General features: G+C 35.4%; 1 protein-coding gene across 1 annotated transcript in view; it reads right to left on the reverse strand.

The window, feature by feature from the left end:
* Positions 1-14,065, reverse strand: part of DNAH7 (dynein axonemal heavy chain 7) — a 340,485-nt gene that overhangs the window by 301,051 nt on the left and 25,369 nt on the right. The window contains exons 6-7 of the mRNA XM_005573795.5: positions 1,633-1,720; positions 432-612 (exon numbers count right to left, since the gene is read on the reverse strand). Coding sequence (XP_005573852.2) covers positions 432-612; positions 1,633-1,720 — 269 coding nt within the window. The remainder of the gene's footprint in view (positions 1-431; positions 613-1,632; positions 1,721-14,065) is intronic.

A 14,065-nucleotide genomic window follows, 5' to 3' on the forward strand; every position in this document is an offset into this window, starting at 1 on the left:
TTCATTGTTAATGCTTACACTTTTAAGTAATTATTTAAATATGTATGTCTTGTCTCATGTCTACACCAAAAGATCCTGGAATGAAGAGACCATCTTAAAGGGAGAGGCTATCTCCTAAATGCCTAATGCCTTGCATAAATTAGATGCTCCCAAAATATCTTGAGGGCTTGAAATTAATACTTTATAATTTTCTTCAGTGCTATCCTTTGTGGTGGGGATATATCCCTACAAATAGAAATAGAATTTTTTTTGTAATACCTCATTAATGAATTTGCCTAAGATCTTAAGTAATATAATAGCAATGTAAGAAATGGCATAATTATATTGTGAATAGTTTCAAGTATAGGTATTAATTTTTAATACAAAACATACAAAAATTATCTTTAACGAGACATATTCAAATTAAAAATCAAAGCATAATACCAATTTACCTATGGATTTCTTTACACTAAGAAGATAATCCTCTCTCATTTCATCAGATAATGTAGCTATGCTGTCAGTGAAGACTTTCAGATGTTGTGGAACTAAACCCAGTACATGTTCTAGCCAAGAATCTTCCATCGGGGCTACATGGTCTGTATCAATTCCATGGTGAATATAATAGTAATATCTCTACAAAAAAAAGATAAGAAAAATGTAAATGTGTAACAAAAGAAGTATGTTTATCAAAAATAAAACTACTGAGCAAAATTCAAGTTTTAGGAGAACAAAGTATTTATAAAGGATAAAAAAGTATTTGGTACAATTCACACAGGCATTATTTGATATCTCCTAAATGTTACAAATATGTATTTTCATGACAACTAAAACTCTTATTTCAGTTTATAACTATACTGTAAAACACCAAGTTATATTACCAAATATATGATGTACTTAACAGAGTCCATGCTGAATTAGTGTTTTGTAAATTTTTTAAATGTGTTATTAGTTTTTGTCCTTTTATTATTATCAGAAGAGATCTTAAAAGCTCTAAGCAAATCAATATCTCTATATATTCACTCCAGAAATATTATACAATAGGATTTAGGACATTTCCAACTGGCCTACTAATATTCCATACTATAATTTTATAGCTGCTATTGGATATGTTCATAAAATATTCATTTTAAAACAAGTCATTATTTCTATAATAACGAACATTTAACTTCAATATATATTCACAAATTTTTACATATCACTTATTAGAAAAAATTTAAATGTCAAAATATCTTTTAATTAGCAGTGTTAAGTCTTTGATATTTACATTTTTTAAAATTATTATGTATTTAAAATACTTGAATAATTACTATTTCTAAAGTAAGTTAATATGCCTTGTAAAATATACATTATATAATTATTATAGGGTAATTTCTCAGAAAAAAATTAAGGCACATGAAGCTATACATGACTGAGGCTGGCTTTAATATGGAGAGCAGATAGATTTGAAATTTTTTTAAACTGTGGTCTTAGGTAGCAAGGAAGAGAATGATTTATTCTATAAATCCCACAGAGCCTTTTTATAGGACTCTGTATTTATTCCTATGTCCACAGAGTTTCACAAAGGAGGAGCACAGAGTGTTCTCAAAAGTATAAAATTATCTTCAAGTGTTTCTTTCATGTTCAATTATACTGACAAAAGAAATGGCCTGTTACCAAGATGTCTTTCTCTATAGCAGAAGTGGTCGGTTTTGGAATTGTACTTCCATCAGGGACAGCTGAGTCTAAGTCAGCACCTTGTTGCCTAAGAAAACGATAAACATACTATTCAAAAGTAGATAAGGGATAGTTAGAACATAAAACAATGGATATAAGAACACCAGGACTATTTTCTATTAAATCATAAGGAAAAATGAATTGTTGAACATTTTACAAATAGTATACATATTTGTTTGGTGCTATATTCCTCTCCAAATACTTTATTCATAGAGAGATAATTATATTGGAAGTTATTTGCAAGACCTATTCAGAAATCACACCCTTCTCGCTGGCCTTTACTTATTCTTCCTCATTACTCAAGAATCGAGCTCTCTCTTCTTTGAACTTATAAAGGAACACTCTTGCATTATTCCTAAAATATGTATGGTTATTTATAAATATGAGTTTTAAAAAGAGCATTGATGGAAAGTACTTCAAACACAGTTTTGCAGAAGACACAGACACATTCTTCAAAAGGCCATTTCTCAGATTTCTATAGACATACAAGTTAGCAATCAGTGACATGGAAGCTCTTATGTGCCTATGTATTTATTATTGGGTATGTGTTCATATAACACAATACTGTTTCTAAGTATAATTCAATTCAAAATATATGCCAAAGATGAGCCACATTTTGTGACATGCTCTGGGGCTACACTGGGCAGAAAGGCATAGTTCACATTTTCAGAAAAATAAGTTGTTCTGGGATAGCTCTACCTCTTTATAATTGACCGTATCATTCTCTGGATCTCAACTTCATCTAAGATAGATACAGGTCACTGATGCTTTATAACTAAACACACCTTCCCACTAACTGCCCAGTGAGGGAAGACTAGAGGTTTATTGAGTATATCTGAGATACCCTACCAAAGTGGGTACCCAGAAGAGATCTTCTAACTTATTTATCTTTTGCAAATCCAGGAATCCAGTGTTTTGTGAATTGTACATATTCTTTTCAATTATATGGACAAGATAAAAGAGTCAAGGCTTTGGGTAATGTCTCAGTTTAATTCAATACATAGCTAGTGCTCAATAAATGTTTGTTAAGTGAGAGAATGCAAGTATGAAAGTAGTAGAAATCCTCAAAGTATTTAGTATATGGAGAGAAAACGGTTGATATTCTAACTACAAACATCTGCAGATTCATTCATCTGCAGATGGACAGTCAGGTTGATTACATAACTCAGCTATTATAAACAGTGTTGAAATGAACATGGGCATGCAGATATCTCTTGAACATACTAATTTCAAATCTTTTGGGTAACTACCCAAAAATGAGATTGCTAAATCATATGGTAATTCTATTATTAGTTTTTTGACGAATATTTGTACAGTTTTTCATAATGGCTGTACTAATTTACATTCCCATCAACAGTGTACAAGAGTTCCTTTTCTCCACAAAGTGTCTTAAAAACCTACAACTAACATTTCACATTAATGTGAAAATCTGAATGCTTTCTCCCTTAGACTAAGAATTCCACTCTCACCAATTATTTTCAATAATATATCAGAGGACCTAATAAGTGCAAAAAGAATATAAAAAGAAAAGCATCCAAGTTGGAAATGAAGATGTAAAATTGTTTTACTTGCATACGGCATGATCGTATGTATAGGAAATTCTAAGGAACTTTTAAAAGCTCTAAAATAAGTTTAGTAAGGTCTCAAAATGTAAGGTCAACAAGCAAAAATCAATTGATTTTTCTATATACTGGCAAAGACTAACCAGAAAATAAAATTCAATAATTTCATTCACAATAAAATTTTTTAGTGGGATTACAGTTTTAAAAAGAAGGGTAAGATTTCTACACATAAACATGTAAAAAGCGCTGAGAGCAACTGAAGATCTAAATAAGTGGAGAGAAATAACATGTTCATGGACTAGGCAACTCAATATTATTGAAATGGCAATTCTCCAAAAATTGATTCATAGACTCAATGCAATGCTTTCTAAATCCCCGTAAGCATTTTTCCTTTACAAACTCTGACAAGCTGATGCCTAATTGTACATAGAAATGCAAAAGACCTAAAACACTCAAAACAATTTTGAAAAAGAATAAATTTTGAGGGCTTAAACTATCTAATTTCAAAACTTACTATGAAGCTAAAGTAATCAAGACAAGTATGGTACTGGTGTAAAAATAAACATATAGATCAATGGAACAAAAATAGCCCCTCATATATGGTCAAATTATTTTCCACAAGTATGCCAAGGTAATTCAAGGGATTAGGGGTTGAAACATTTGAACATTTATATGCCAAAAACATTGAACCTCAAACCATACCTCACACCATAGACAAAAATGAAGTTGAAATGTATCATGCATGTAAATGCAAGAGTTAAAATTATTTTTAAAAACTTAAGCCAGGCACAGTGGCTCATGCCTGTAATCCCAGCACTTTGGGAGGCCAAGGCAAGTGGATCACCCAAGGTCAGGAGTTTGAGACCAGCCTGACCAACATGGGAAAATCCCATCTCTACTAAAAATACAAAAATTAGCTGGTTGTGGGAGTGCACACCCTTAATCCCAGGTACTTAAGAGGCTGAGGTAGGAAAATGCTTGAACCTGGGAGGCGGAGGTTGCAGTGAGCCAAGATCACGCCACTGCACTCCAGCCTGGGTGACAAAGCAAGACTCCGTCTCAAAAAAACCTATAAGGCTTCCAGAAGAAAATATAGGAGGAAATCTTTGAGAATTTGTATTAGGAAACTCCAAAATATATAATTTGTATTATATAACTCCAAAAGTATGAACAACAAAAGGAAAATTGATAAATTATATCTTAACAAAATGTTTCTTTTCAAAAACCATTGATATAACCTGCAACCACTGTTGCATCACCTTCTACTGTATTAAGTCTAATGGGTCTTTCCACCACCTTTAAGGCACTTTGGATTTGTTGGAGGAAGAAAACTGAATGAACAAAGGAGAAGAGAGGATGACAGAAGACTGTCATGTTTACTGCCAAACTGCTCTTAAGGATGATTGTGTGAAGTAGCTGAAGAGAGGCACCCAGTGCCTGTCTTCTCTATAAAGAAGAACCAAAACAGCAAGTACATAAGCACACATCAAGTAGAGCATCTAGGGGAGAACATTGGAATCCAGCAGAGAAAAAATAGGGACCCTCTGAGACATGGAAAGCTCAAGATGGCAATGTAGAGAGGAAAGTAAGGCAGTAGGCCAGTTCAGCCCACAGCCAGGAGGAATGCTCCATTGCAGGAAAAATGTAAGTGAGATATTTCCCAGCTGTCCACATTTCCACCAAAGAAACCTGCAGTCCTAGACACAGAAAAGCCTGTTGGCTCTCAGGATCCTTGAGCCTAGTATAGGGTGCTGCATGGAGCACCCACAACTGCATTGTTCCAGAGAGGGAACTCGGGCTAAATCCCATTTCTGAAACCCAATCTGCTATAGCACTGCACCATTTGAGAGTACAGCCAACACCACAGGATTACACCCTGCCCAGGGCACAATAGTACCTACATCTCTACATTCTTTTTTTTCTTTTTTTCCAGACAGAGTTTCACTCTTGTTGCCCAGGCTGGAGTGCAATGGCGTGATCTCAGCTCACTGAAACCTCCACCTCCCAAGTTCAAGCAATTCTCCTGCCTCAGCCTCCCAAGCAGCTGGGACTACAGGCGCCCACCACCATGCCCAGCTAATTTTTTTGTATTTTTAGTAGGGACAGGGTTTTACCATGTTAGCCAGGCTGGTCTCGAACTCCTGACCTCAGGTGATCTGCCTGCCTTGGCCTCTCAAAGTTCTGGGATTACAGGCATGAGCCATCGTGCCTGGCCTCCACATTCTTAAGGCCCCACTGACATCCCCCTACATCCACCCAGAGGGCTACAATAGCATGGCATCGGCTGAACCCAGTGGGCAGCCATAGCACCAGCACCCAAGTTCATGCAGTGTCCTACTACCCAAGGAAGAGGCAGTCCAGCACATCAAGGAGGCTTCCCCCAGGGTACTGGGAACCAAAGTGTGTACTCCCCAGAGCCTAAAAGCAGTCTACCTGGGGCCACTGCCACCAACAATGACCCTGCCCCCTCATCAGCAGGGCCACTGTGTGTCCCACCTCAGGGTCCAGGGACCAGCCTGCCCACCCCACTGCTGACACTGCCAGTGCCCACCTGCCCCACCCTGGACCTTTCAAGCTGGCCAATACTCTGGGTGTGATCCACTCTAGCACTCAAGGACCAACCTGCCTTCACTATTGCAGGCATCTGTGCAACCTGTCTGGGTCCCAAAGAGCAGATCTCCTTGCCTACTAGTGCCCACATGCTCTGCCTAGAGACCTAAGGACTGCCTTCCCAGGGCTCAACACTGCCAGTGTCCATGCATGCCACCCAGGAAACCAAGGACCAGTCCACCTGGCCCACTGCCACCATTGCCAGCACCCACACACCCCTCCTGGGACCCAGATACTACCCTCCATGAGTCATACCACATCCCCTGCCAGTGCTGCCATGCACCACCTAGGGACCTAAGGACTAGCCCACCTGGTGTCCCTGTCCTTAGCAAAGCCTCATCACAGCCTCCACAAACACCCACAGCCTAGCCACTAACTAATTTGCAGACACCATTGATATCAAATACAATCAAAGTAATCACATGAACATTACACTATGGTGTCCACCCAGAACCAAAGCCAAAGCACCCTACCCAGTTAACATATTGATACATTCACAAGAAAAGGTATTTTCCTATGGAAGCTACTTCATAAAATTGGAAGAAGTGACAGTTATAGCAGATGCACAGACATCAACATAAGGACAACAGAAACATGGAAAAAATCAAGGAAACACAACACCTTCAAAAGAACACAATAATTCTCTACCAACAGGCCCCAAACAAAACGAAATCTAAAAAGCGCCTGAAAAGAAATTCAAAATAATGATCTCAAGAAAACTCAGCAAGATACAAGAGAACACATATAAACAATACAAACAAATCAGAAAAATTCATAATCTGAATTAGAAATTTAATGAAGAGATAGATGTCATAAAAAAAGAATCAAACAGAAATCCTGAAACTGAAGAATTCAACAGACAAAATAAAAATAAAATCAGGAGTTTTGAAAATGGACTAGATCAAGTAGAAGAAAGAATTTTTTAACTTGAAGACAGGTATTCTGAAATAACCCATTGAGACAAAAAAAAAAAAACGAATCAAAAAGAATGAAGGAAGCCTGAGGGGCATATGGGACACCATCAAGCAAACAAATATTGAAATTTGGCGAGTTTCAGAAGAAGAAAAGATGGGGCAACGCATAGAAAATTAATTTAATGAAATAATAACTGAAAACTTCCAAAGTCTTAGAAGAGATGTAAACATCTAGAAATACAAAACTCAGAAAGATCCTCAAATAGATTCAATCCAAAAAGTTCCTCTCTGAGGCACAACGTATATAGTTAATCTGTCAAAAGTCAAAGACAAAGAATTCCAAAAACAGCACAAGAAAACTTGTTGTAAAATTTTCTTGTCAAGTGACACATAAGGGAATTGTCAACAGAAAAACAGCATATTTATCAGCAGAAACCTTAAAGACCAAGATAGAATGAGACTATATTTTCAAAGTGCTAAAAGAAAAAAAAAATGTCAACCAAGAATACTATACTTAGCAAAGCTATCCTTCAGAAGTAAGGAGAAATAAGGACTTTCCCTAACAAATAAAAACTGAGCAAATTCATCACCACTAAACAGGTCCTATAGGATATGGTTAAGAGAGACCTGTATCTGGAAGCAAAAGCATGACATCTATCATCACAAAAACACACTAAAGCATAAAATTCACTAGAAGAGCAGATACACAAATGAGAAAAAGGAATGGAGCATTATTATTAAAGAAGAACAACAAATCACAAAGGTAAGCAGTAAGACGAGAACAAAGGCCATATAAAACAACCAGAAAACAATCATTAAAATGACAGGAGTAAGCCCTCACCTATTAATAACAACCTTTAATATATATAAACAGTTTAAATTTCCCTAATTAAAAGATACAGACCAGCTGAGTTGATTAAAAAAACAAAACCCAACTATATGCTGCTGACAAGAAATTCATTTCACCTCTAAAGGCACACATATAGACTAAAAGTGAAGATATTCCATGCAAATGGGAACCAAAAACAGGTTTGGAATTTGCATGGTATATCTTCACTTTTAGTCTATGTGTGTCTTTACAGATGAAGTAGTAACTATACTTCTATCAGACAAAATAGACTTTAAGTCAAAAAAAACACAAAAAGAGATAAAGGAGGTCATTATATAATGAAAAGGGATCAATTCACCAAGTAGATCTAATTATAAATATATACTCACTCAATACTGGAGCATTCAGATATATAAAGAAAATATTATTAAAGTTAAGGAGAGACATAGACCCCAACACAATAATAGAAAGGAACTTTAATTCCCCACTTTCAGCATTGGACAGATCATCTAGATAGTAAATCAACAAAGAAACACTGAACCTAAACTGCACTATAGACCAAATGGACCTAATAGACATTTACCAAATGTTCCTTTCAATAGCTACAAAATATGCATTCTTCTGATCAGTGCATGGAACATACTCCAGGTTAGACCACATGTTAGGCACAAAACAAGTCTCAGTAAATGTAACAAAATCAAATCAGACACAATGAAGTAAAACTAGAAACCAATAGCAAGAAGAACTTTAGAAACAGTACAAATACAGGGACATTAAATACTAAGCTCATGAAGAACCACTGGATCAATGAAAAAATTAAGATGGAAATAAAAAATTTCTTGAAACAAATAAAAATGAAAACATAGTATACCAAAACCTATGGAATACAGCAAAAGCAATGCTAAAAGGGAAGTTTACAGTAAGAAACCTGTAAAAAACAGATTTCAAATAAACAACATAAAAACATATCTTAAGGAAATAGAAAAGCAAGAGCAAATCAAATCCAAAATTAGTAGAAGAAATAATAAAGACCAGAGTTGAACTAAATCAAAGAGACCAAAATCTAGGTGCAGTGGTTCATGCCTGTAATCCCAGCACTTTGGGAAGCCAAGGTAGCTGGATCACTTGAGGCCAGGAGTTAGAGACCAGCCTGGCCAACATGGCAAAACCCTGTTTCTACTAAAAATAGAAAAAATTAGTTGGGGGTGGTGGTGTGTGCCTGTAATCTCAGCTACTTAGGAGGTTGAGGCATGAGAAGCACTTGAACCTGGGAGGTGGAGGTTGAAGTGAGCCTAGGTTACATCACTGTACCCAACAGAGTGAGATTCTGCATCAAAAAAAAAAAAAAGAGACAAAAAAAGTTTTTAAAATTTAGTTTTTTAAGAAGCTGAATAAAATTGACAAACCACTAACTAGACTAAGAAAAAATCATTAGAGACTATTATGATTGACAACTACACAATAAATTCAAAAACCTAGAAAAAATAGACACATCCCTAGACACATATAACCTACCAATATTGAACCAGGGAAGAAATAGAAAATCTGCACAGACAAATAATGAGTAATGAGATTGAATCAAGTAATAAAAAGTCTCCCCAAAAAGAAAAGCCCAACACTGGTTAACTTTACTGCTGAATTCTATGAAAATTTTAAAGTACTAACACCAATTCTTCTCAAACTATTCCAAAAACTTGAAGCAAAAGGAATTTTTCCTAACTCATTCTACAAGTCAAGCATTACCTTGATACCAAAACCAGATAAGGATACAACAAAAGGAGAAAACTACAGGTCAATATTCCTAATGAACAGAGACACAAAAATCCTCACCAAAATACTAAAACCAAATCCAATAATACATCAAAAAGATAATATACCAAAATCAAGGGGGATTTATTCTAGAAATGCAAGGATGGTTCAACATTCATAAATCAATATATGTGATACACCACATCAACCAAAGAAAGAGAAACCATACAATCATCTTAATAGATGTGGAAAAGGCATTTGATAAAATTCAACATGCCCTCATGAAAAAACTCTCAACAACCTTGGTACAGAAGGAACATACCACAAAACAATAAAGACCATATATGACAAATCCGCAGCTTTCATCACACTAAATGGGGATAAATTAAAACAGTTTTCTCTAAGATCTGGAACAAGACAAGGTTGCCACTTTCACTACTTTTATTCAACATTGTACCAGAAGTGTTAGCCACAGCAATTACACAAGATAAAGAAAGGACATCCTAACTGGAAAGGTAGAAGTCAAATTGTTCTTGTTTGCAAATGACATGATCTTGTATTTAGAAAGAAAAAAAAGGACTCCACCCAAAAATTATTAGAACTAATAAATGAATTCAGCAAAGTTGCAAGATACATAATCAACATACAAAACTCAGGAGCATTTCAATACACCAACAGCAAACATTCAGAAAAAGAAAGCAATCCAATTTATAACAGCTAAGAAACTAATTACCTAAGAAGAAATTTAATCAAAAAGTGAAAGATACCCACAATGAAAAATATGAGACACTGAAAAAAACAAATTGAAGAAAATCCATTAAAAAATGCAAAGCAGGCTGGGCGCGATGGCTCAAGCCTGTAATCCCAGCACTTTGGGAGGCCGAGACGGGCGGATCACGAGGCCAGGATATCAAGACCATCCTGGCTAACATGGTGAAACCCCGTCTCTACTAAAAAATACCAAAAAACACTAGCCGGGCGAGGTGGCAGGCACCTGTAGTCCCAGCTACTCCGGAGGCTGAAGCAGGAGAATGGCATAAACCCGGGAGGCGGAGCTTGCAGTGAGCTGAGATCCAGCCACTGCACTCCAGCCTGGGCAACAGAGTGAGACTCCATCTCAAAAAAAAAAAAAAATGCAAAGCAATCAGGGATTGAAAACATTATTATTGTTAAAATGGCCATACTGCCCAAAGCAATCTATACATTCAATACACTCCCTATCAAAATACCAATAACACTCTTCACAGACACAGAAAAAAAATTCTAAAATTTATATGGAACCACAAAAGACCCCAAATAGCTGTAATCCTTAACAACAACAACAAGACCAAAAATGGAAGAGTCACACTACCAAACTTCAAAATACAGTACAAAGCTATAGTAACCAACACAGCATAATGCTGACATAAAAACAGACACTTAGACCTATGGAAAAGAATAGAGAAAGCATAAATAAATCCATGCATTTATATTTAACTCATTTTTGACAAAGGTGCCAAGAACATACATTGAGGAAAGGACAGCCTCTTCAATAAATGGTGCTGGGGAAACTGAGTATCCATATGCAGAAAAATAAAACTAGACCCCTATCTCTCACCATCTACAAAAATAAAATGAAAATGGATTAAAGACTTAAATCTAAGACCTGAAACTATGAAAGTACTAGAAGAAAACATTGTTAAAATGCTTCAGGAGATTGTTCTGGGCAAAGGTTTTTTGGGGTAAGACCTCAAAAGCATAAGCAACAAAAGAAAAAAACAAGATTATACCAAGCTAAAAATGTTTGCATAGCAAAAGAAACAATCAACAGAATGAAAAGACAACCCACAGAATGGGAGAAAATATTTGCCAACTATGCATAGACAAGGGATAAGGGATTAATAACCAGAATATACAAGGAACTCAACTCAACAAATAATAATAATAATAATGATTTGATTAAAAATGGGCAAATGATCTGAATAGATATTTCTCCAAAGAAGACGTACAAATGGCCAACAGATATGTGAAAACCTGCTCAACATCTCTAATCATCAGGGAAATGCAAAGCAAAACCACAATGAGATATTTTCTTACCCCAGTTAAAATGGCTATTATCGAAAAGACAAAAAATAACAGACGCGGGCAAGGATGTAGAGAAAGAGAATTCACACACATTGCTGGTGGTAATGTAAATTAATGCAGCCAATAGAGAAAACAGTATGGAAGTTCCTTTAAAAACTAAACATAGAATTATTAGGTTGTTGCAAAAGTAATTACAGAACGCTATATGATCCAGAAATCCTATTGCTGGATATATATTCAAAATAAAGAAAATAAGTATATCAAACAGTTATCTGCACAAAGATATAATAAATATTTGAGGGGACAGATATGCCAATTACCCTCATTTTCAATATATGTATACATATATTGAAATATTACATGTATCCCATAAATATATAAAATTTTTATGTACCAATAGTGTGAAAAGCTAAGGCACAAACTGGGAGAAAATATTTGCAAAAGATACCTGAAATGGGCTTGTAAAGGAAATGTATAAAGAACTCTTCCAACGAAATGACCAGCAGCAAACTACCCAATAAAAAATGGGCCAAATATTTAAATAGGCACTTCATCAAAGAAGATACATGAATGCCAAACAAGCACAAAAAATGATACCCAATATTAGCCATTAGGGAAATCAACTTAAAGCCATAATAAGATACAACACATCTACTAGAATGGCTACAGTGTCAAAACAAAATAAAATAAAAACAAAGTGTGGGCAAGGTAGAGAAACTAGAAACTTCTTTGTATGTTGTTTGTAGGAATATAAAATGTACAGCACCTTGGAAAACAATTTAGCACATCTTAAAAAGTTGAATATATACCTACTATACAACTCTTCATTCTATACCCAGCTATCTGCCCAGGAGAAATGAAAATGTATGTTCACAAGAAGACATGCATGCAAATGTTCACAGCAGCATCATTCATACTAGTCAAAACCCAAACACAATAAACGCCATGAATAAACCTCAGAAATAAATATATTATTGCAGTTATATGAAGTTTTAGAAAAGGTAAAGGTATATAGAGAGAAAGAAGACTAGTGATTGCCTGGGGCAACCAGTGGGCAAGAGGATTAATTGAAATGGGCAAGTGGAAACTTTTGTAAATGACAAAAGTATTCTAAAACTAGATTTTGGTGAAAGTTGTGCAACTACAGAAATTCACTAAAACTCACTAAATTTTACATTTTACATAGATTAATTTAGTGGTATGTGAATTAACTCTCAATAAAGCCTTTTTTTTAAAAAAAGGGAAAAAAATCCTGTGAGGCTTTGAAAATAAAATGTTCCCCCCCAAAAAACTTAGAGAGAACAAAGACAGATTACTAACAAAATAATGACAAATAAAGTCACATAGAGTTCTCGTCAACAATACATGCCAAAACATAATGGTTATCTCTCACCTTATACAAAAATCAACTCAAGATGGATCAAAGACTTAAATCTAAGATCTGAAACCATAAAAATTATAGAAGATTACATCAGAAAAACTTCTGGATATTAGCTGAGGCAAAGAGATCATGACCAAGAATCCAAAAGTACATGCAACAAAAACAAAGATAAATATATGGGACATAATTAAACTAAAAAGCTTCTGCACAATAAAAGAAATAATCAGCAGAGTAAACAGACAACCCACAGAGTGGGAGAATAAATTCACAAACTATGCATCTGACAGAGGACTAACATCCAGAATCTATAAGGAACTCAAAATATCAGGAAGAAAAAAACAAATCCCATCAAAAGTGGGCAAAAGACATGAATAGACAATTTTCAAAACAAGATATACAAATGGCCAACAAACATGAAAAAATGCTCAACATCCCTAATTATCGGGGAAATGCAAATCAAAACCACAATGCAATACCACCTTACTCCTGCAAGAATGGCCATCATCTAAAAATCAAAAAATAATAGATGTTGGCATGGATGTGTTGAAAAGGGAACACTTTTACACTGCTAGTAGGAATGTAAACTACTGCAACCACTATAGAAAACAGTATGGAGATTCCTTAAAGAACTAAAGATAGAACTATCATTTGATGAAGCAATCCCACCACTGGGTATCTACCCAGAGGAAAAGAAGTCATTATACGAAAAAGACACTCACACACACACGTTTATAGCAGCAAAATTCACAATTGTAAAAATATGGAAAAAGCCTAAATGCTCATCAATGAGTGGATAAAGAAAATGTTATACATACATACATACACACATACACACACACGCGCACACACGCACCATGGACTACTACTCAGTCATAAAAAGGAATAAAATAACAGCATTCACAGCAACGTGGATGGAGTTGGTGACCATTATTCTTAGTGAAGTAACTCAGGAATAGAAACTCAAACACTGAATGTTCTCATTCATATATGGGAGCTAAGCTATGAGGATGCAAAGGCATAGGAATGATATAATGGACTCTGGAGACTCAAGGGGGAAGGGGTGCAGGGGAGTGAGGGATAAAAGACTACACATGGGGTACAGGGTACACTGTTTAGATGATGGGCGCACCAAAATCTCAGAAAACACCACTAACGAATTTATCCATGTAACCAACCACCACCTGTTTCCCCAAAACCTATTGAAATGATAATTTTTTAAAAGATAATCATTAATATTTTTCAATCTATCATTTCCCAGATGTGC

Source organism: Macaca fascicularis, chromosome 12, assembly GCF_037993035.2.
Source record: "Macaca fascicularis isolate 582-1 chromosome 12, T2T-MFA8v1.1".
Classification (NCBI taxonomy): Eukaryota; Metazoa; Chordata; class Mammalia; order Primates; family Cercopithecidae; genus Macaca; species Macaca fascicularis.